Raw genomic sequence first — 23,143 nt, forward strand, 5'->3', positions numbered from 1 at the left:
CTGCGCTCTAGAGCCCATGAGCCACAACTACTGGACCCACATGCCACAACTACTGAAGCCCACGCACCTATAGCCGGTGCTCCGCAACAAAGAGAAGGCACAACAATGAGAAGACAGATCACCACAACGAAAGAGTAGCCCCTGCTCGCCACAACTAGAGAAAGCCTGCACACAGCAAAAAAGACCCAACACAGCCAAAAATAAAAATAAATTTATTTTTAAAAATTAAAAAAATAAACCAGTGACAAAAAGACAAATACTGTATGATTGTACTTATATATAAGGTCCCTAGAGAAGTCAAATTCACAGAGAAAGTAGAATGGTGGTTGCCAGGGGCTGGGGGAGAGAAGAATGAGGAATTCTTGTCTAATAGGTATAGAGTTTTAGTTTTGCAAGATGAAAAGAGTTCTGGAGATGGATGATGGTAATGGTTGAACAACAATGTTAATGTATTTAATACCACTGAACTGTACGCTTAAGAAGAGTTAAAATGGGTGCTCACTTTGGCAGCACATATACTAAAATTGGAACAATACAGAGAAGATTAGCATGGCCTCTGTGCAAGGATGACACGCAAATTCATGAAGCATTCTGTATTTTTGGAGTTTGGGATTAGCAGATGCGAACTATTATATATAGAATGGATAAACAACAAGGTCCTACTGTATAGCACAGGGAACTATATTCAATATCCTGTAATAAACCATAATGAAAAAGAATATGAAAAAGTATACCTGAAACTAACACGATACTGTAAATCAACTATACTTCAATTTAAAAAGATTTTTTTAATTTTAAAGACTATATATAAGTATAAATGAATCACTTTGCTATATACCAGAAACTAACACAACATTGTAAATAAAAACACTTCAATAAAAAATAAATTAAAAAAAAATAATGGTTAAGATGGTAAATTTTATGTTGATTTTATAATAATTTAAAGAAAATTTTAAATGCTCATTCCCACATCACCATGTCCTCCACCCTTAGCCATCTGGTGAATGATTAGTTTCTCAACACCAATGTCTCCTCTTATGAGCCCTTCCCTTAGCTCACTGATCCTTGTAGTTGGCCATTCCCTCCTGTAGTATGCCTTGCACATTGTACCTCTTACAGCACTTATCAAACAATATAGCAATTATGGTCTACCTATCCCTTTCCACCACTAGATTATAAGCAGTTTGGGGGCAGGGACAGAGTTTTACTCCTCTCTGTATCCCCTAGGCCTGGGGCTTGGTAGACTGGAAAAACCCAAGAAAGGCTTTTGTAGGGGGGTATCTTAAAATTAATGTTTATTTTTGTATATTAAAGCACAGGATACACAAAAATCATTGAAAAACTACAAAAGGAAAATATTTTACCATATATAACAAGAATTTCAAATCTTTAATATGTTAATATATATTTAAATAATTTTAAAAAGCTAGTTCCAAACAGAAAGATGAGTGTTGAACCTTGACTGAAAATGTATACATTAAATTATAAACGTAAAATAGAATAATAGAAAATATTTAAATTTAGTAAGAATAATATCATAAGGCATTACCAATCTTTATTAAAAGAAAATGGATTTCAAAATGGTAATTTTGTGATACAGCCACTATGGAGAACAGTATGGAGGTTCCTTAAAAAACTAAAAATAGAACTACCATACGACTCAGCAATCCCACTACTGGGCATATACCCTGAGAAAACCATAATTCAAAAAGAGTCATGTACCAAAATGTCCATTGCAGCTCTATTTACAATAGCCAGGACATGGAAACAACCTAAGTGTCCATCCACAGATGAATGAATAAAGAAGATGTGGCGCATATATACAATGGAATATTACTCAGCCATAAAAAGAAAGGAAATTGAGTTATTTGTAGTGAGGTGGATGGTCCTAGAGTCTGTCATACATTGTGAAGTAAGTCAGAATAAGAAAAACAAATTCCGTATGCTAACATATATATGGAATCTTAAAAAAAAAAAAAAGATTCTGAAGAACCTAGGGGGAGGGCTGGAATAAAGACCCAGATGTAGAGAATGGACCTGAGGACACGGGGAGGGGGAAGGGTAAGCTGTGACAAAGTGAGAGAGTGGCATGGATATATATACACTACCAAATGTAAAACAGATAGCTAGTGGGAAGCAGCCGCATAGCACAGGGAGATTAGCTCGGTGCTCCGTGTACACCTAGAGGGGTGGGATAGGGAGGGTGGGAGGCAGACGCAAGAGGGAGAAGATATGGGGATATATGTATATGTATAGCTGATTCACTTTGTTATAAAGCAGAAAGTAACACTCTACTGTAAAGTAATTATACTCCAATAAAGATGTTTTTAAAAATGGTGATTTTGAAAGCTGTAGACCCGAGAAAGCCTGGATCGATTGAAGTTCTGGCTCTTAAGGAGTTCATACCGGAGTTACTTGACCCGGGGCATCGGGGGCTCCCCAGGCTTTAGAAACCACGCCTCCTCCGAGAACACGGCCGCGCGTCTCCTAAGGCTCCACCTCAACAGCTTGGGCCCCTGGGAGGGTCCAAGGGACCCCACACCCACACCCACTCCCGGCCAGGGCTTGTGAACTAGACCCGCCCAGCGACCCAAATGTACCTCAGGTAACGGGCAGCCTGCTCTGGGCTTAAGGCCCCAGCTTCCGCAAACCCTCGGGACGCCTCCATGACCCTCAGATCGGGCTCCGTGTATCTCGACCGCGGATTGAACTTCCCTCGTTCCCGCCCTGCGCATGAGCCTTGCGCGTGGAGGCGGGGCAGGGCCAACGGACAGTGTAGCGGCCGGCCAATCCACTGCACGAGCTCCGGCGCCGCCGCCTGAGCCCCGCCCACGAAGGTCGCGCGCATGCGCCTACGCGCGCTTTGGGGGAGTGTAGAGGAGGTAGCTGAGCCCGTGGCGGGTGCTGGGTTGTGTCCTCTTGTCTCTTGCATTTTCAATCTAGTCCAAACCACGCTGCGGCGAATTCTTGTGTGCGTGTGATATCCTTGTGAGTGGAGTAGACCGCCTGATGTGATCTCAGTCGTTTTAGTGGCCCTTAGAAACCTCCACAGCCTAGAGCCCCAAATATCCTCCCTTCCCTGATCGCCAACGTCTGGTACCGAGCGTGTTTTGAATTCATACACCCTAGGAGGCATAGTCCTCGTGATTTAAACTCACAGTAAAGAAGAATCTTCAAGAACCAAGCCAAAAGTCTCATTTGAGAAATAAGTAGTGCTGTTGTGTATGGTCACCACCATTTCTTCAGAAGCTCCAACTGAGATGCAGTCATATTTTCAAAGGCAGAGCTCAGGGCTTCAGGTAACGTGGTGACTGAGTTTAAGTGGCTTCCTTGGGCAATGCTAAATAGGTTTGTGAGCCAACAAAAATTGTCCTTTTTCACATGCTGGCAAGAACATGGACATTAAGATTCCTCGAAGCACTAATTAACATTCAGTATTTGAAAACTCACCTATTGACCCAGTCATACGCCTATCACATATCCAGAAGATTTTAAGCTTTTTGTAAATTTCATAGAACGTTAGTGTTAAGGGAAACACCGACTGAAACCACCCGTCCTAGCCAGGCACCATAGTAACCACTTGCGTGAGTTATCTTAAAACAGGAGGTCCTGGTAAGGAATACGGAACTAACAAGCTACCAGCAACCAGAGTTAAAAAGGGAACTTAAAGAAGGTGGTCTACTTTCTGGTTTATATGACTTTAAGTCATATGTTCATGTGACTTTAGGCCCTCTGTTAAGAGGGCTTTTAGTATACCACTACTATCCCCATTTTTCAGATGTGAAAATTGAGGCTCAGAGAAATAAATTGACTTGGCCTAAGGTTCCAAAGCTGGGAAATGGTAGGGCCAGAATTCCATACCAAGTCTATGTGAACACAAATCTGTGCTCATTCACAGTGTCACACTGCCTATTGCTGCAAAGAAGAGGGGAGTGGTGGGAAATGAGGTTTCAGGGTTAGTTGGAAGCCAGTTTGTGAAGGAGCTTGTTTACCCTGCTGAAGTGTTTGAATCACTTCTTCTCCTGGAGGCAAGTTTGAATTGGGGATGGGGGGTGGGGAGTCAAGTGTATAGGTGCCCTGGGTACCCAAAGGATGAGGGTGGTGAGAAGAAGGGCTGGTGGAGAGAACTCCATTGAAGAGAGAGATATGAGCACAAAAATCTTTATCTTGAGTCTGAGGAAGGCCATCTCTAGTTGTGCTTTGGCTCAGTGTCTGCCATCATCACTCATACCCTTGGAATTGTTGAGAACCCAGGATGAAGCAAAGCAGAACCCTGATTGCTGCCTTAGGCAACTGCCCCTATGTTGGCTTTGGAGAAAAGCTAAAAGGAAGGCCCTCAGGAGCCATGCTACTCCCTGTCTGTTTCCCTGGGACAGTGAGCTCCAAACGCCCTGATCATTAGATAAAAGGACCAACCCTCCTGCTTACCTGCCCTTAGGCTACTGGATTTTTCTCAGTGCCATTTTCACACAGCCACAGGACTCCCCCTCTTTAAACACAAAGTCCTCCAGCTCTCCTTCCCTCCCCCTCAGTCCTGCAGTAGCTGCTTCCTTTGGGCCCTTCTCAGTGCCTTCTGGAGTGCCAGCTCCCACTACAGGGTGCCAATGACCTAGGAAACTTGCCACCCATGACTCCTAGTCCTCCTCTGTAAATGGTCACACACATTCAGAGAGGTTGGGGAGGATTTAGAGTGGATAAACGGAGAGAATGAAAAGAAGATCAAAATAAGAGTTACCACTCATACTGAAGAATAAAAACCATATGATCATCTCAATAGATGCAGAAAAAGCTCTTGATAAAATTCAACACCTATTTATGATAAAAAACTCTCCGGAAAGTGGGCATAGATGGATCCTACCTCAACATAATAAAGGCCATATACGACAAACCCACAGCAAACATCATTCTCAATGGTGAAAAACTGAAAGTATTTCCTCTACAATCAGGAACAAGACAAGGATGTCCACTCTCACCACTATTATTCAACATAGTTTTGGAAGTCCTAGCCACGGCAATCAGAGAAGAAAAAAATAAAAGGAATACAAATTGGAAAAGAAGTAAAACTGTCACTGTTTGCAGATGACATGACACTATACATAGAGAACCCTAAAGATGCCACCAGAAAACTACTAGAGCTAAACAATGAATTTGGTAAAGTTTCAGGATACAAAATTAATGCACAGAAATCTCTGGCATTCCTATACACTAACAATGAAAGATCAGAAAGAGAAATTAAGGAAACAATCCCATTCACGATTGCAACAAAAAGAATAAAATACCTAGGAATAAACCTACCTAAGGAGGTAAAAGACCTGTACTCAGAAAACTATAAGACACTGATGAAAGAAATCAAAGATGACACAAACAGATGGAGAGATATACCATGTTCTTGCACTGGAAGAATCAATACTGTGAAAAAGACTATACTACCCAAAGCAATCTACATATTCAATGCAATCCCTATCAAATTACCAGTGGCATTTTTTACAGAACTAGAACAAAAAAAATCTTAAAATTTATATGGAGACACAAAAGACCCCGAATAGCCAAAGCAGCCTTGAGGGAACAAAATGGAGTGGGAGGAATCAGACTCCCTGACTTCAGACTATACTACAAAGCTACAGTAATCAAGATAATATGGGGGCTTCCCTGGTGGCGCAGTGGTTGAGAATCTGCCTGCCAATGCAGGGGACACATGTTCATGTCCTGGTCTGGGAGGATCCCACATGCCGCGGAGCAACTAGGCCCGTGAGCCACAACTACTGAGCCTGCGCATCTGGAGCCTGTGCTCCGCAACAAGAGAGGCCGTGATAGTGAGAGGCCCGCGCACCGTGATGAAGAGTGGCCCCCGCTTGCCACAACTAGAGAAAGCCCCTCGCACAGAAACGAAGACCCAACACAGCCAAAAATGAATAAATAAATAAATAAATTTATTTTAAAAAAGAAAAGACAATATGGTAGGGCTTCCCTGGTGGCTCAGTGGTTAAGAATCTGCTGGCCAATGCAGGGGACACCAGTTTGAGCCCTGGTCCAGGAAGATCCTGCATGCTGTGGAGCAACTAAACGCATGCGCCGCAACTACTGAGCCTGTGCTCTAGAGCCTGCGAGCCACAACTACTGAGCCCGTGAGCCACAACTACAGAAGCCCACGTGCCTAGAGCCCATGCTCTGCAACAAGAGAAGCCATCGCAATGAGAAGCCTGTGCACCACAATGAAGAGTAGCCCCCATTCGCCGCAACTAGAGAAAGCCCACGTGGAGCAACGAAGAAGACCCAACACAGCCAAAAACAAATAAATAAAATTAATTAATTAATTAAAGAAAAAAAAGACAATATGGTACTGGCACAAAAGCAGAGATATAGATCAATGGAACAGGATAGAAAGCCCAGAGGTAAACCCACGCACACATGGTCAACTAATCTATGACAAACCAGGCAAGGATATACAGTGGAGAAAAAAACAGTCTCTTCAATAAGTGGTGCTGGGAACACTGGACAGGTACATGTAAAAGAATGAAATTAGAACACTCCCTAACACCATACACAAAAATAAACTCAAAATGGATTAGAGACCTAAATGTAAGACCAGACACTATAAAACTCTTAGAGGAAAACATAGGAAGAACACTCTTTGACATAAATCACAGCAAAATCTTTTTTGATCCACCTCCTAGAGTAATGGAAATAAAAACAAAAATAAACAAATGGGACCTAATGAAACTTAAAAGCTTTTGCAAAGCAAAGGAAACTACAAAAAAGATGAAAAGACAACCCTCAGAATGGAAGAAAATTTTTGCAAATGAATCAATGGACAAAGGATTAATCTCCAAAATATATAAATAGCTCATGCAGCTCAATATTAAAAAAAACAAACAACCCAATCAAAAAATGGGCAGAATGGGGGCTTCCCTGTTGGTGCAGTGGTTGAGAGTCCGCCTGCCGATGCGCGTGACGTGGGTTCATGCCCCAGTCCGGGAAGATCCCGCATGCCGCGGAGCGGCTAGGCCTGTGAGCCATGGCCACTGAGCCTGCACGTCCAGAGCCTGTTCTCCGCAACGGGAGAGGCCACAGCAGTGAGAGGTCTGTGTACCGCAAAAAAAAAAAAAAAAAAAAAAAAATGGGCAGAAGACCTAAATAGACATTTCTCCAAAGAAGACATACAGATGGCCAAGATGCACATGAAAAGCTGCTCAACATCACTAATTCTTAGAGAAATGCAAATCAAAACTACAATGAGGTATCACCTCACACCAGTTAGAATGGGCATCATCAGAAAATCTACAAACAACAAATGCTGGAGAGGGTGTAGAGAAAAGGGAACCCTCTTGCACTGTTGGTGGGAATGTAAATTGATACAGCCACTATGGAGAACAGTATGGAGGCTCCTTAAAAAACTAAAAATAGAACTACCATACGACCCAGCAGTCCCACTACTGGGCATATACCCAGAGAAAACCATAACTCAAAAAGACACATGCGGGGCTTCCCTGGTGGCGCAGGGGTTGGGAGTCCGCCTGCCGATGCAGGGGACATGGGTTCGTGTCCCGGTCCGGGAAGATCCCACGTGCCGTGGAGTGGCTGGGCCCGTGAGCCATGGCAGCTGAACCTGTGCATCCGGAGCCTGTGCTCCGCAATGGGAGAGGCCACAGCTGTGAGAAGCCCGCGTACTGCAAAAAAAAAAAAAAAAAAAGGACACATGCACCCCAATGTTCACTGCAGCACTATTTACAATAGCCAGGTCATGGAAGCAACCTAAATGCCCATTGACAGACGAATGGATAAAGAAGATGTGGTAGGGACTTCCCTGGTAACCACTGGTTAAGAATCGGCCTGCCAATGAAGGGGACATGGGTTCAAACCTTGGTCTGCGAAGATCCCACATGCCATGGAGCAACTAAGCCCGTGTGCCACAACTACTGAGCTAGCGCTCTAGAGCCCGTGAGCCACATCTGCTGAGCCTGTGTGCCACAACTACTGAAGCCCGTGTGCCTAAAGCCCGTGCTCCACAACAAGAGAAGCCACTGCAATGAGAAGCCCTCACACCGCAACGAAGAGTAGCCCCTGCTCACCACAACTACAGAAAGCCCATGTGCAGCGACCAAGACCCAATGCAACCAAAAATAATAAATAAATAAATAAAATTAATTCTTAAAAAAAAAGATGTGGTACATATATACAATGGAATATTACTCAGCCATAAAAAGGAACGAAATTGGATCATTTGTAGTACGTGGATGGATCTAGAGACTGTCATACAGAGTTAAGTAAGTCAGAAAGAGACAAACAAATATTGTATATTAACGCATATATGTGGAACCTAGAAATATGGTACAGATGAACCGGTTTGCTGGGCAGAAATAGAGACACAGATGTAGAGAACAAACATATGGACACCAAGTGGGGAAAGTGGCAGGGGGGCTGGTGGTGGGATGAATTGGGAGATTGGGATTGACATATATATACAGTAATATGTATAAAATAGATAACTAATAAGAACCTGCTGTATAAGAAAATAAATTAAATTAAATTCAAAAAAAAAAAACAAAACAAATCCAGTGCCAAGGGCCCCATCTCAAATCTCCTGGAGCTATCTTTTTCAGAGATATGCTTGTGTAGCCAATAGCCCCAGTTACTGCAGTTACAAATCAGTATAGTGTGTTCAGACAGCCATCCTCCTATGATTCATCAGGGAAGTGATTAAATAAATTAAGTGTACTGAATTGCTTTAGAGACCAGGGAATGAAAAATATATGCTTATTTCTCTTCTTTCTTTTGTATTCCTTTTCAAACAAATAAGTACTCCATAAGCATTAATTTTAAAAAAATGAGTTACTACTATATTCCATTTTGTGTCAGGCCCTGTTCAAAGCACTTTACTTTTATTAACTCTCTTGGCTGTTCCTCATTTCACATCTACCCCCAAAGCAAGGGCTTAAATTCTCACTGCTTCTCTCAAGGCAATGGAGTTTTTTAAACCTTCCCTAATTATTGTTAATTTTTAAAGTGTGATGGTGGTATTGTTGCATGTTTTAAAGCCCTTATCTGCTAGAAATACATAACAGAGTATTCTCAGATAAAATGATATGACACCTGGGATTTACATTAAAATACTCCAGTAGAGAGAAAAATGAGAGACAGATGAACATGGATTGGCAAAATGTTGATAATTGTTGAAGCTTGTTACAGAGGTTCATTATCCTCTTCTCTCTACTTCTCTGTGTGTTTGAAATTTTCCATAATAAAAATTTAAAAAAAAAACCTTTGCTTTCTAATCTGCAGATTACACTGACTCACCCACACTCACAGACCGGAAATAAGATAATGAGGCCTTGTGGGAGAGTTCAGAATAGGTAAATGGAGAGATGGATGAGGCAGAATACGAACAACAGCTGCTACTGGGACTTCCTTGGTGGCACAGCGGTTAAGAATCTGCCTGCCAATGCAGGGGACACGGATTTGAGCCCTTGTCTGGGAAGATCGCACATGCTGCAGAGCAACTAAGCCCGTGCACCACAACTACTGGACCCACGTGCCACAACTACTGAAGCCTGTGCTCCGCAACAAGAAGCCACCGCAATGAGAAGCCCACGCACTGCAACGAAGATTAGCCCCCACTCGCCGCAACTAGAGAAAGCCTGCACACAGCAACAAAGACCCAACGCAGCCAAAAAATAAATTAATTAAATAAATAAATTTTAAAAAATAAAAAAGAACAATAGCTATTACTAATAGAGCACTTGAGTGCCAGGCCTTGTTGTATGCGCTTTACATATATTAACTCTTTTAATCCTCACAACAACCTTGTTAGGTAATGTATATCGTTATTAAAATCCCTTTATAGATAAGGAAACTGAGGCACAAGAAAGACTGAATAAGTTACACAAGTTTACACAGCTCGTGAGTGGTAAAGCTGAGTTCCAAACACAAGCAGCCTGTCTTTTGACTCTTTGCTCTTAAATACAATGCTAGTTAGATATAGAAAGCAGCTGATAGGTGAAAAGAAGGATTCATTCTTCTATTATTCATTTATTTAATAAATATGTGTTAAGCCTTTACAAGATGGCCAGGCAAGGATATGGGTGCTAGGGAACAGTGGTGAGCAAAACAGACAGATTCTTGCTATCAAGGAGTTTAAATTTTGATTGGGGGCTGGGGGGTGGGTACACTTGAAACAATGATCACGCAAGTATATGGAAAATTACAAACCATGATGAGGTTTGTAGGCAGGAAAACTCCAGGGAGTTCTGAGAGCATCTGATGGGGTACCTGACCCAGCCTGGAAGGGCTGGGAAAGGTTTCTCTGAGAAAGTAGTATTTGAGCTGACAGCTGAAGGATAAAGAGGAGTTAATTAAACAAAAATAATAAGAAAAAGGGAAGGCAAGAGCATTTCAGGAAGAGGGAAGAGCATTACTAAAAACCCTGTGACAGGAGAAAGCTTGATGCACGGGAAGAATTGAAAAGGTTAGGGTGATTGGAGCAAAGTCTAGAACGCTAAAGTTGGAACAGTTTTCTGGAGTCAGTGCAATGTCACAGGTGAGGGAACTGCCACTGGGAAAGAAGGGAGTGGTTTGTCTGAGGTTACACCCTGAATCAGTGGCAGAAATGGGATTCAAAGCTAAGTTCCTTGACTCCCAGCCAAGTGCTCTTTCCAGCACAGACCTCGGCTTCCCTGTATATGAGGAGGGAAGCCAACTTGGTGTCAGCAAAATGCTGCTCTTGGGGACTGAGAATGGGAGAGGGTATTTTTAGAGAGAGGTAAAAATAACCAAATGAAGTCTTCATGGGCAAGGAGATCAAGAGTGGGTTGGGGGCATAAAAAATAGGAAAGTGATTTGGAAACAGAAAGAATTTAATTTGTGATTCCCAGATACCTAATTAGGCTTTCCTCCCCTATTTCTAGCTAGGGTTCTAAAGTGGGTGGAGGTTTTGTTGGCGGGTGGAGAAGGGGACTGAGACTGAGGTCTTAATTCCCTCTTTTGTGGGTGAGAGGCGTCTGTTCCAGGGGAAGCAGGAGGGAAGGTGCTTGGAGGAGGTGAGTCATCTCCAGCTCCGCCAGCAGGGGGAGACGGAAACCAAATTTCCTAAGAACGGCAGCTGGCCTGGCCCCAGGGCTGGAAAAATTATTTTCTTTTTTAAAATTAACTTTATATATTGTATTTTTGGCTGCACTGGGTCTTCGTTGCTGCACGCGGGCATTCTCTAGCTGTGGCAAGCGGGGTCTACTCTTCATTGCGGTGCGCGGGCTTCTCACTGCGGTGGCTTCTCTTGCTGTGGAGCATGGGCTCTAGGCACGCAGGCTTCGGTAGTTGTGGCACACAGGCTTAGTTGCTCCGCGGCATGTGGGATCTTCCCGGACCAGGGCTAGAACCCATGCCTCCTGCATTGGCAGGTGGATTCTTAACCACTGTGCCACCAGGGAAGCCCCAGGGCTGGATAAATTCTTATTGGAAACTAGTCAAGTCAGCCTGAGATGCTGTGGAAATGACAGGAACTGAGAGGAAAGAGGGAGCCAGGAGTTAGGATTATCCACAGGGTCTTTGCACTATATTGCAAAGTCTGATGAGTGCTTTCCAAACTGTCTCCTAGGGTTTGGGCTGAAGCAGGCACCAAAGGGGAGGGAATCCTTTGACAAGAAGGACAGTGCTGCTGCAGAAAACATTGCATCCTCCACTCTCTTTGGGCTACCTCATCCACTCCCAACACATCACAATTCTGTCTGTAACCTCATCCTCTCTCCTGAGTTTCAGACCTATATGGCCAGATGGCTACAGGACATGTCTTCCTGGAAGCTCGAACTCAACATGACACTGACTTCATTTCCTACCTTCCCCTACACCTGTTCCCTCAATATTCCCCATCTCCATGAATAGCACTACCAATCCCCCAATTGTTCAAGTCAGAAACTGGGAGGCCTCTTTCCAATCTACCAATATATTTTGGAGGTAGAGGTACTGTTGCCTCTACCTCCAAAATATATCTCAAATCCAACTGCCACTGCCAATCTCCACTGCCACCATTCTGGTCTATGCCACCATTATCTCTAACCTGGCTCACTGCAATAGCCTCCTGACTTTCTTCCAGCTTTTATATTTGTGCCTGTTGCTCATTGTCTCCGCACCCAGAAACCAGAGTGATCTTGCAAAAACACCAATCTGATCATGTCATGGGCCAGTCTAAACCCTTCAAAGCCACCTCTTTGCCCTCAAAATCAAATCCTGCCTTCTCACCATGGCTTACAAAGCCTCCCTGATCTGGCACCTGACTGCTTCTCCCGCCTTATGTCTCACTTCTTCACAGCCCCTACACACAGACACACACACAGACACAGACACACACAGACACAGACACAGACACACACACACACACACACACACACACACACACACACACACGCCATGATCGTCTCAAACTGAACCACCTCCACTTACTCAAATCTTGCCTCTAGGCCCTCTCATGTGCTGTTTCCTCTGTCTGGACTTTCCTTTTTGTCTCACTATCCCCTAATCCACTCCTTGGCTCTCAGGTCTCCCTCCTTCCAGAGACCTTCCATGATCCTTCTCAACAGTGGTCCTCTGTGACGCAATGTGACACACCTTGCCTTTATCTTTAGATTTAGTCCATGGAATGTGGCTGCCTGATTACCTCTCTGGCTCCCCATGTTCACGTGAGCTGTGTGAAGGACAGATCTGTCTTTTGCACAGTTACAGCTTCACAGAGCTTAGCAAGTACCTAAACGTAGTAGCTGATAAGTAAATATTTGTTGGAGGGATGGATGGATGAATTGTCAATTCACCAATCCTAAAGGAGAGCAATGGGCACCATGTTAGTGAGCTCGAATGAGGCTGTGGGTGGGATTGATATATCCAAAACAATAATAGGGACCAGGAACCAGGGAAGAGGGGAGGTCCAAGCATGCCCATCCCAACCACTCCTCTTGCCAGCATTGCCCTGTTTCCCTCCTGAACCTGCTTCAAGAGGGGCCTGGAAATAGCGTAAAGGAATCTGAGTTACACCAGGAACAAGATTTTCCTTTTCTATTCCTTTCCCAAATCTTGGGCAGGGACAAAGTCATGCATGCTTGGCTGTGAGATGGATGGGCTCTAGCCAGGTTGGTAGATTCTCTGGATGTCCTGTACCCACTTGTTCCCCAGGTCAAGGGCATTTCTGGGAGCTCCCTGTGAGTTCCTTTTCAGCTTCCTCACCCCCGCTGAAGCAGCAGAGAAACCCTCCCTACATGGATGGGCGCCTCTCCCAAAAGATGGAATCAAGGCTCCACCCTGGAAGCGCAAGAAGAGATTCCTGGAGGTGTCTGGGCGGGGTGGGGGAGGACCTAATCTTAACCTCTGTGATCCTTTTTCTTGCCTCTTTGGCACTAAAAGAGACAGACAGTAAAAACTACAAGCTCTCGTGTGGGCGATGAGGGTTACGTTTTTCTCCAGCCCTTCGAAGGCCTTGGCCCCCTGCCCAGATCTGAGTCAGGAACTGTATGTCCCAAAGAACTGGCTTCCCAGCCATCTGCTGTGAGCTTAAAGAGCCTAGGGGCCCTCGTGGGATGCTTTGTTCAAATTAGCCAAGAAGGGCAGGGCTGAGGACAACACAGCAGGAGGGACATTGGCCAGTCTAGGCCTCTGAAGGTGTAGAGGGAAGGGGCAGATACATGACACCAGGGCATGTTGAGGGCATGGCAAATCCCCAAGCAGAGAGCTCCTCTCACAGTCCAGCTGCACTGCTCCTAGAGCCAAGCTTTCCCAGCTCCCCTTCTGAGGGAACTAATGGCTTTGTGAGCACCTACTTTATGCCAGCCATTTCCCCTACAACAAGTAAGAAATGACAGTTCTCCTTGACCAGCCACAGATATCAAAACTCAGGGAGGTTAATTGCATTATGTAAGGTCATGAAGCAAGTACACAGAGACCAGGACCAGGCTATCAACTCTCAGCCCCTTGGTGAATGGTTGCCAAGGCTACTAGAAAGTAAGTCTCCCTATCAGTGAGCAGGTAGGCAGACTGAGGATGATGGCTGAGAGCAGATACATAAATTCACACTCCTTCTGTGCCTGGGATATAGCTTGCTCCATTCAGGAGAAAACTTATCTTTGTCCCTTTGACACACACCATCTCAAGGTGATAAGAATGGGTCAAGCAATAAGGTCAAGTTTCACATGAGGAAAATTTTAGGGTGGAGACAAGAAAACACTTACCCAAGGTCTCATATCAGAGGATAAGAGAACAATTCAGATGTATAGACCTGTCCAAGAAGCCAGACAGATCCACAGGAGGAAGACCGACAAGGCACCCCTCACTCCTAAAATCTTCACAGACCTGGACGTTCACATAGATTGAAGAACCAGTCCTCAGGCATAGTGGCCAGGGGGCAGATTTGTAGACCCATAAAAGTAGGGAGCCTCTGGGGCTGATCTTTAGTGTACCAGGAGTTCTCAACCCTAGATTCATGTTAGAATCACTGGGGATCTTTTAAACAGTGATTATATTTGCAATACATGTATCTGACAAAGGACTAGTATCCAGAATATATACAGAGTTCCTACAAATCAACAATAAAATGATTGGGGACTTCCCTGGTGGCGCAGTGGTTAAGAATCTGCCTGCCAATGCAGGGGACATGGGTTCGATCTCTGATCCGGGAAGATCCCACATGCCACGGAGCAACTAAGCCCATGTGCCACAACTACTGAGCCTGCACTCTAGAACCTGCGAGCCACAACTACTGAGCCCACACGTCACAACTACTGAAGCCCACGTGCCCTAGAGCCCGTGTGCCACAACTACTGAGCCTGCATGCTGCCACTACTGAAGCCCTTGCGCCTAGAGCCCGTGCTCCACATCAAGAGAAGCCACCCCAATGAGAAGCTGACACACTGCAACAAAGAGTAGACCCCGCTCGCCGCAACTAGAGAAAGCCTGCACGTAGGAAAGAAGACCCAACACAGCCAAAAATAAATAAATAAAAATAAATTAAAAAAAAAAGACCTATGCAGTTTACCATGTGTTAATTACACCTCAATTTTTTTTTTTTTTTTTTTTTTTTTTTTTTTTTTTTTTTTGCGGTATGCGGGCCTCTCACTGTTGTGGCCTCTCCTGTTGCGGAGCACAGGCTCTGGACGCGCAGGCTGAGCGGCCATGGCTCACGGGCCCAGCTGCTCCGCGGCATGTGGGATCTTCCCGGACCGGGGCACGAACCTGTGTCCCCTGCATTGGCAGGCAGACTCTCAACCACTGCGCCACCAGGGAAGCCCCCTACACCTCAATTTTAAAAAATCATGCCCAGGCCCCACCCCTGACTAATTAAATCAAAAATCTCGGGCTTCCCTGGTGGCGCAGTGGTTGAGAGTCCGCCTGCAGATGCAGGGGAAACGGGTTCGTGCCCCAGTCCGGGAAGATCCCACATGCCGCAGAGCGGCTGGGCTCGTGAGCTATGGCCGCTGAGCCTGCGCGTCCAGAGCCTGTGCTCCGCAACAGGAGAGGCCACAACAGTGAGAGGCCCGCGTACCAAGAAAAAAAAAAAAATCTCTAGAGGTGGGGCCTGGGCAAGGGCATTTTAAAAATCTCCCCAGGTGACACTAATGTGCAGCAGTCTGAGAACTACTGATTAATATATTACTGCCACCTTTCCCTAGCAACAAACCCTCTCAGCATCCTGGGTCATGGAGGCTTTTCAAAGATACCCGTTGGAAAAAGTCCCTCCCACTATCACCAGCAGAGGTGGGAACTGAAGGTAAGTGAGGGTAGGCACTTACCAATATATCTTGGACAGTGTTTCACATGAAAACATAAAGACACCCTGAGAAAACCATAATTCAAAAAGAGGCATGTATCACAATGTTCACTGCAGCACTATTTACAATAGCCAGGACATGGAAGCAACCTAAGTGTCCATCAGCAGATGAATGGATAAAGAAGATGTGGCACATATATACAATGGAATATTAGCCATAAAAAGAAACGAAACTGAGTTATTTGTAATGAGGTGGATGGACCTAGAGTCTGTCATATGGAGTGAAGTAAGTCAGAAAGAGAAAAACAAATACCGTATGCTAACACATATATATGGAATCTAAAAAAAAAAAGGTTCTGATGAACCAAGGGGCAGGACAGGAATAAAGACGCAGACATAGAGAATGGACTTGAGGACACAGGGAGAGGGAAGGGTAAGCTGGGACGAAGTGAGAGAGTAGCATTGACACATATACACTACCAAACGTAAAATAGATAGCTAGTGGAAAGCAGCTGCATCGCATGGGGAGATCAGCTTGGTGCTTTGTGACCACCTAGAGGGGTGGGATAGGGAGGGTGGGAGGGAGACACAAGAGGGAGGGGATATGGGGATATATGTATACTTATAGCTGATTCACTTTGTTATACAGCAGAAACTAACACAACACTGTAAAGCAATTATACTCCGATAAAGATGTTAAAAAAAAAACATAAAGACACTGAATTTTACACTTTAAAATGAGTGAAGTTAATGTTATGTGAATTTCATCGCAATTTAAAAAATAGTAAATAAAAACCTCAAGAGCTTCCTTTGTTTTAATGGCTGCGTATATGCCATTGTAAGACTGCATTTTGACTTATTTGACCAGTCTTGTTGATGGATATTTTTTCTAATCTTTTGCTATCACAAACATTGCGGCAATAAATATCCTGGTACATGCATTTCTGTGAATATGTGTGAGTATATCTGTAGGATAATTTCCTAAAAGTGGAATTGTTGGGTCAGAGTGTATGTGTCTTTCTCATTTTGATAGAACCTGCTAAATTGCCCTCCATAAGGGATGGGCAAACTTACATTCGCATGAACAATATATGAGGGTGCTGTTTCCCCACATCTTTGCTAAGTGTTTTCCAACCTTCTGATCTTCACCTTTCTGACTATTAAAAAGGCATACCTGATAGTTTTATTTTGCACCTCCCCTGAGAGTAAGTCTTCACTGAGACACGTCAAGGGCATTCAAGTGGAGGGCAAGGGTATTGTTTTGGAGGCAGGGAGGGAGGCATTTATCCCCACCCCCATCTCCCATTTCTGTTCTAGCCTATTGTTAGCTTTGAACAAGTCACCAAGAATTCCCAGAACTCTTAGCTAAATATTAAGGACTCCCACATGTCTTTCTTAGGTCCAAACCTCTCACTTGAGCCCCAGACTCCTATACCAAGGCGTCCCTGAGATCTCACACTGAAAACATCCAAAAGAGAAGTATTGATTCCCAACCCCCAAACCTCATCTGCTCTAGTCTTCCCCATCTCTATGTATGACACCACCATCCACTCACTTGCTCAAGTCCCAAACCCAGAAACTAGAAGCGTTGTCTCTTCTCTGTCCCTCATCTAATCCATCACCAAGCCCTGTGGGCTCTGTCTTCAAAATACATCCTGAAGCTCTCCACCTCTCCCCACCCAACTGCAAGCACCCAAGCCTAAGCCACCTGGCATTTACCAATGGCTTCCTAACCAGCCCCTGTACTCCTATTCCTGTCTCCCAGTCCATTTTTCTTATTAGTAAAATCTAATCCGTTCTTCAAACAGCAGCCAATAATCTTTTTTAAAAATATAAACCAGATCACATCACGCCTTCGCTTAAGACCTTTCAGTGAGTTCACAATGCACTGAAAATACCATCCAAACTTCTTACTGTGGCCTGCAAATCCCTAGTGACCTGGCCTGTCCGAATCTCATCTTGTTTGTTCATTTCACCTCAACCACATTGGCTTTCTGGGAACTACCAAGCCCATTTCCACAGAGGGTCTTTTTTTTTTTTTTTTTTTTTTGCGGTACGCGGGCCCCTCACCACTGTGGCCTCTACCATTGCGGAGCACAGGCTCCGGACGCCCAGGCTCAGCGGCCATGGCTCACGGGCCCAGCCGCTCTGCGGCATGTGGGACCTTCCCGGACCGGGGCACGAACCCGCGTCCCCTGCATTGGCAGGCGGACTCTCAACCACTGCGCCACCAGGGAACCCCCCCACAGAGGGTCTTTACATTTGCTATTCCCTCTGCCAGGAACACCTTCTCCTAAAATCTTAGTATGGCTGGCTCCTTATCATTTAAATCTCAGCCACCTCTCCCTCAAGACCTTCCTGTTTATATCCTTTAGAGCCCTTACTACTATTTAAACTTATCTCCTTTCTGCTTACTTCCATACTGTCTGTTCCTCCTCTAGAACATTAGCTCCATATCTGGATGTCCAATACCCGAAATAGTTCTGGCACATAGTAGGTGCTTAAAAAGTGTTTGGAATGAATGAATAGTTCAACAGCGCTTTCTTGTTTTCAAAGCCTTCTCTTTGTCAGGATCTCAGATTTAGATACAGAGGAGGCGATTGGAGAAGGAAGGGTTGTTTTCCATCTCCCTGGAAGGAACAAAACTGATTTTAAGGACTTTAAGGTCTGCGTCTATCCAAATAATTAGCAAAAGTCTTATCTATTCCCTAACTAAATCTCTCCTTGGAAACACTCAGGGAGCCTCTTTTGAATTATCGCGTGTCATTGCAGGCAATAAAACGTCCTTTCTTTGTCGATATTCTCTGCTTCAAATTTGTCACTAATTCCAGCTGGCCTCGTCCCAGCCCATCTGAATGACCGAAAGGCAGAGTGAATACAATTTAATCAGTGGCTTGGCCCCCGCGGGATGAGCTGGCAGTGTCTCTGTGGGCCTCATCGCCAAAAGGTGTTCAGGGGCCGTGATTTTTGCACTGAACAAAGGCGGGCCAGCAGGGCTCTCGCTCCTGCGGCGGCGGGGGAATCTGGCAGGCGCTGGCTCCGGGCGGGGGCGAGGCGGCAGGGGGAGCCGCAGAAAGGCGGGGAGAAATAAATGGGAAAGGAGACAATCCCACAGAGAAGAGTAATCATTGTTCTCATAACCGGCCCTCGATTTACAGTTGTACAAACTGTTCCAGCCATTATCTTGTTTCTGCCCCACGACAGCCCGCGTGCGGGTTAGTATAACATCCGGTGGTAGCAACGGGGAAACCGAGGCTCCGGGAGGCCGGCTTGGGAGTGCGGCTGTACCCCGGGCCCTGCCGGCCGCCCGGAGCCCGGTGGCGCCGGGGCCGTTGCTATGGCATTTCTGGATTGTCACAAGTGCCCAGGAAGCATACAAATCGACCTGCGTGAGACACAGCCCTGGGCAAAACAACTTCCAATTTACTCGCAATAATTACCACCCCCAGATAATCGCCTGTACCCGGGCGGGCGCGGAGGGCTTGGCTGGGGGAAGGGAGGGAAGAGGCAAGGGAGGGAGGGAGGGAGGCCGGGCAGAGGTGGCCGAGCCGAGGTTGGGGTTTGGGGCGGGGTGGGGGAAACAGAGAGGGAGTCTTCCTGCACTAGGTACTGAGGAGGGTACTGAGGAGGGCTCAGTCCTGTGCCCATTGAAGAAAAACACGCAACCTAACAGTTTCAAGTTAAGTTTGGGGGGTGGGGTGGGGGGAGGGGGACCTTACTGAGGACTGTAGCCCGGGAGTCAGCCTCTCACACAGCTCTCAGGAGCCGCTCCTAAAGAGGTAGGGGAGGAGCCAGGATACACAGGATTTTTTTTTTTTAACCTGGGAAATACATAATGTCAAGCATACATCTTGGGAAAAGTTACTGCTAGTCATGAGGATCAGCTATCTCAGTTAATTATTTTAGTGCTTTTTCTACGTATGAGTAGATGCAAGAGTCTGGGGTCATTGAAATTCTTCCTTAGATATGACATCTTAACTATCTAAGGCCAGTCAGTATCCAAAGCAAAGGAATGTTTTGTTTTTCTCCATTTGAATTCCCCTCAGGGTGCACCTTGAAGGGATGCATGTGGGGGGAGGCTGCAGTGGCTGACCGCTTGATGGCGGCAACATTTGATGTTTACTGGAGTGGCGAGCAATATTCTTTGTCCGCACCTGTTTGGTTCTGGAAGCTCAACATTCTGGATGGATCATATCAAGGCATTTCATTCAATATGTACTGGGCACTTTTGGTGGTGGACACTTTGCCTGGCATTAGGGCTGCAAAGGCCATTCTGTGGTGGAGTATGTCACAGACTCCTGGGAGACACACACACACACACCCAGGCACATACACAAGACACACAAACAAGGTACAATTATAAGGGCCATTATTCATTCAACATATATTTATTAAGTACCAGGCATTGTGCTGAGGATACAGCAGTGAACAAAATGGACATAAATCCCTGCCTTCATGAAGTTTACGTTGGCGTGGAGGGAGACCAACAATTTTTTTCTCAAATAATGAAAGTATACTGTTGGTTGGTGTATTTGTCTGGGTTCTCCAGAGAAACAGAACCAATAGGATGTGTATATATACATAAAGAGATTTACTATAAGGAATTGGCTCACGCAATTTTGGAGGCTTGAGAAGTCCAAGACATGCAGTGGGCAAGCTGGAGCCCCAGGAGAGCCAATGGTATAGATAGTTCCAGTCCAAGTCCAAAGGCCTGAGCCAGGAGAACTGATAGTATAAGTTCCAGTCCAAGTCCAAAGGCAAGAGGGAACTGATATCCCTCATGCAGAGAGAAAGGATTTCTTTCTTCCTCAACCTTTTATCATATTCAGGCTTTCAATGGATTGGGTGAGGCCCATTCACATTGGAGAGGGCAATCTGCTTTTCTCAGGTCTACCGGTTTCAAATGTTAATCTCATACAGAAACACCCTCACAGACACACCCAGAGATAATGTTTAGCCAAATATCTGGGCACCCCATGGCCCAGTCAAGTTGACACATAAAATGAGCCATCACAGTTGGCGATGAGTGCAAACAAGGGAGAAAAATGAAACAGGCAAGTAGGAACAGGAAGCCAGGAAGCATTGGTAGGGCAGGGGTGGAAATTTTTAAACAGGGTGATGGCGAAAGTCTCACTGAGAAGGTGTCATTTGAATTAAGACTTGAAAGAAGTGAGGCAGCAAGCTGTGCAGATTTCCAAGAATGTTCCAGGCAGAAGAAACAGTATATACAAAGGCCCTGAAACAAGAGCATGTCTGGTGTATCCGGAGGAGCAGGAGTGAGTCCAGAATAGCCAGAGCAGAGTGTGCAAGGGAGAGAGGGTTAGGAGAGAGGCAGAAACAGAGCACACAGGCCATGTAGGCCAACATAAGGACGGACACTGTAAGTGAAACAAGAGCCAGGGCAGGATTTTGAGTTGAAGACACATGATTTGACTTGTGTTTTAATGGGCTCCCTCTAGCTTCTGTGTGATAAATAGACTGTGTGTGTTTTGAGGCGGAAGGTGGTGAGGGGCAAGGGTGAAGCAGTTAGGAGCACTGTGGGGGGGGCAAAGGAGCACTTAGGGTACCACTGTAGTAATCCAGGTGAAAGATGATGGGAGCTTAGACCAGAGTGGTGCCTGTGGAGATGGTGAAGTGGTAGATTCTGGATATACTTTGAAGGTACAGCCAATGGGATTTGCTGATGGATTGGACATGTGGTAGGATAAAAAGAAAGGAGTTGAAGGTGATCAAGGAGGAACATGTCCTGGGACGGGCAGTGCGGTATAATCCGGAGAGAGTTTAAGTTCATAGGGACTTGGGAGTTAAATTGCGCTAGATCCCTGCCCTTCTCGGCTGTGGGACCTTGGGCAGGTTGCTTTCCATCACCGAACCCGGGTTCCTTTACCTGTAGAACCTCACAGGGCTGCTGTGAAGATTGAATGAGGTGAGGTATGTAAAACCCCCAGGGCTACAGCTGGCACAGAGTATGTGCTCCCTGAGCACTTGCCCCTCTGCCCTTCCCTTTCTGGGGAAGCTGAAGAAGCTTCATAGGAGGGCCAACCAACATTGGATGGGACTGTAAGGATGAGTGGGGCTTTGTTAGGAGGAAAAGAGGGGCAAAGGGATTCATCCTTCACAACAGGCAGGGTGAAATGGAGCCAATGGCCAGGCAGGCCTTAGTAGACCTCCTACGGTGGGGAAAGCTGCAGGAGGACAGGGAGCATCTGGGCATAGAAAGAGTGTGAGGCATGTTCATTGCAGCTCTATTTACAATAGCCCGGAGATGGAAACAACCTAAGTGCCCATCATCGGATGAAGGGATAAAGAAGATGTGGCACATATATACAATGGAATATTACTCAGCCATAAAAAGAAACGAAATTGAGCTATTTGTAATGAGGTGGATAGACCTAGAGTCTGTCATACAGAGTGAAGTAAGTCAGAAAGAGAAAGACAAACACCGTATGCTAACACATATATATGGAATTTAAGGGAAAAAAATGTCATGAAGAACCTAGGGGTAAGACAGGAATAAAGACACACACCTACTAGAGAACGGACTTGAGGATATGGGGAGGGGGAAGAATGAGCTGTGACAAAGCGAGAGAGAGGCATGGACAAATATACACTACCAAACATAAGGTAGATAGCTAGTGGGAAGCAGCTGCGTAGCACAGGGAGGTCAGCTCAGTGCTTTGTGACCACCTGGAGGGGTGGGATAGGGAGGGTGGGAGGGAGGGAGATGCAAGAGGGAAGAGATATGGGAACATATGTATATGTATAACTGATTCACTTTGTTATAAAGCAGAAACTAACACACCATTGTAAAGCAATTATACCCCAATAAAGATGTTAAAAAAAAAAAAAAAAAGAAAGAAAGAGTGTGAGGAAAAGAAAGTCATGTGCGAGGAAATGGGCCCCAACAGGGAGTTGTGAGAGGATGGGAGGCCAACCTCCTTCCTCCCTGGCTCTGCCTTGGGCCAGCCTCGGCCCAGAGGATCTTTGAAACCTTCTGAATTAAGGGATGAAGCTGGTTGGAGCTATGGCACACAAATTCCCACATGGTGAGGGGTAGCAAGCTCTGCGCTGTGCGGAGTCACATGACAAACATCTGGCTTGGCCACTGACCAGGACAGCCCGCCCCTCCCACCCCAGTGGTACACATACTGATTGTGAACATATGGCCCCCAAGGAGGGGGCTTTCCTAAAGAGCCATCTTTGCCTTCTGCCTGAATCACCCTGGCCTTGGACCTACCACTAGGGCCTCCTTACTCCCTTACTCCTTGCATGAAAACATGAATTCCCCTTACATGGGACCAATAGGCCCGTGCCAAGGAACCCCCCTCCAGAACCACAAACACCAACCCTCCACTTCATGGGAGGCTCAGGCAACAGACTGCCTGGGTTTCCATCCAGCCCCATCCC

The 23,143-nt window shown here is 45.6% G+C and overlaps 1 protein-coding gene and 1 non-coding gene across 2 annotated transcripts in view; one reads left to right on the forward strand and one right to left on the reverse strand.

The window, feature by feature from the left end:
* The window catches only part of ERCC6L (ERCC excision repair 6 like, spindle assembly checkpoint helicase), a 44,301-nt gene extending 41,563 nt beyond the window's left edge, over window positions 1–2,738 (reverse strand). The window contains exon 1 of the mRNA XM_032620680.1: window positions 2,601–2,738. Coding sequence (XP_032476571.1) covers window positions 2,601–2,668 — 68 coding nt within the window. The 5' untranslated portion in view covers window positions 2,669–2,738. The remainder of the gene's footprint in view (window positions 1–2,600) is intronic.
* LOC116748215 lies at window positions 495–601 on the forward strand. The gene has a single exon (XR_004348226.1). It is a non-coding gene; the product is annotated as a U6 spliceosomal RNA (small nuclear RNA).
* Window positions 2,739–23,143: the final 20,405 nt, after the last annotated feature.

Source organism: Phocoena sinus, chromosome X, assembly GCF_008692025.1.
Source record: "Phocoena sinus isolate mPhoSin1 chromosome X, mPhoSin1.pri, whole genome shotgun sequence".
NCBI lineage: Eukaryota > Metazoa > Chordata > Mammalia > Artiodactyla > Phocoenidae > Phocoena > Phocoena sinus.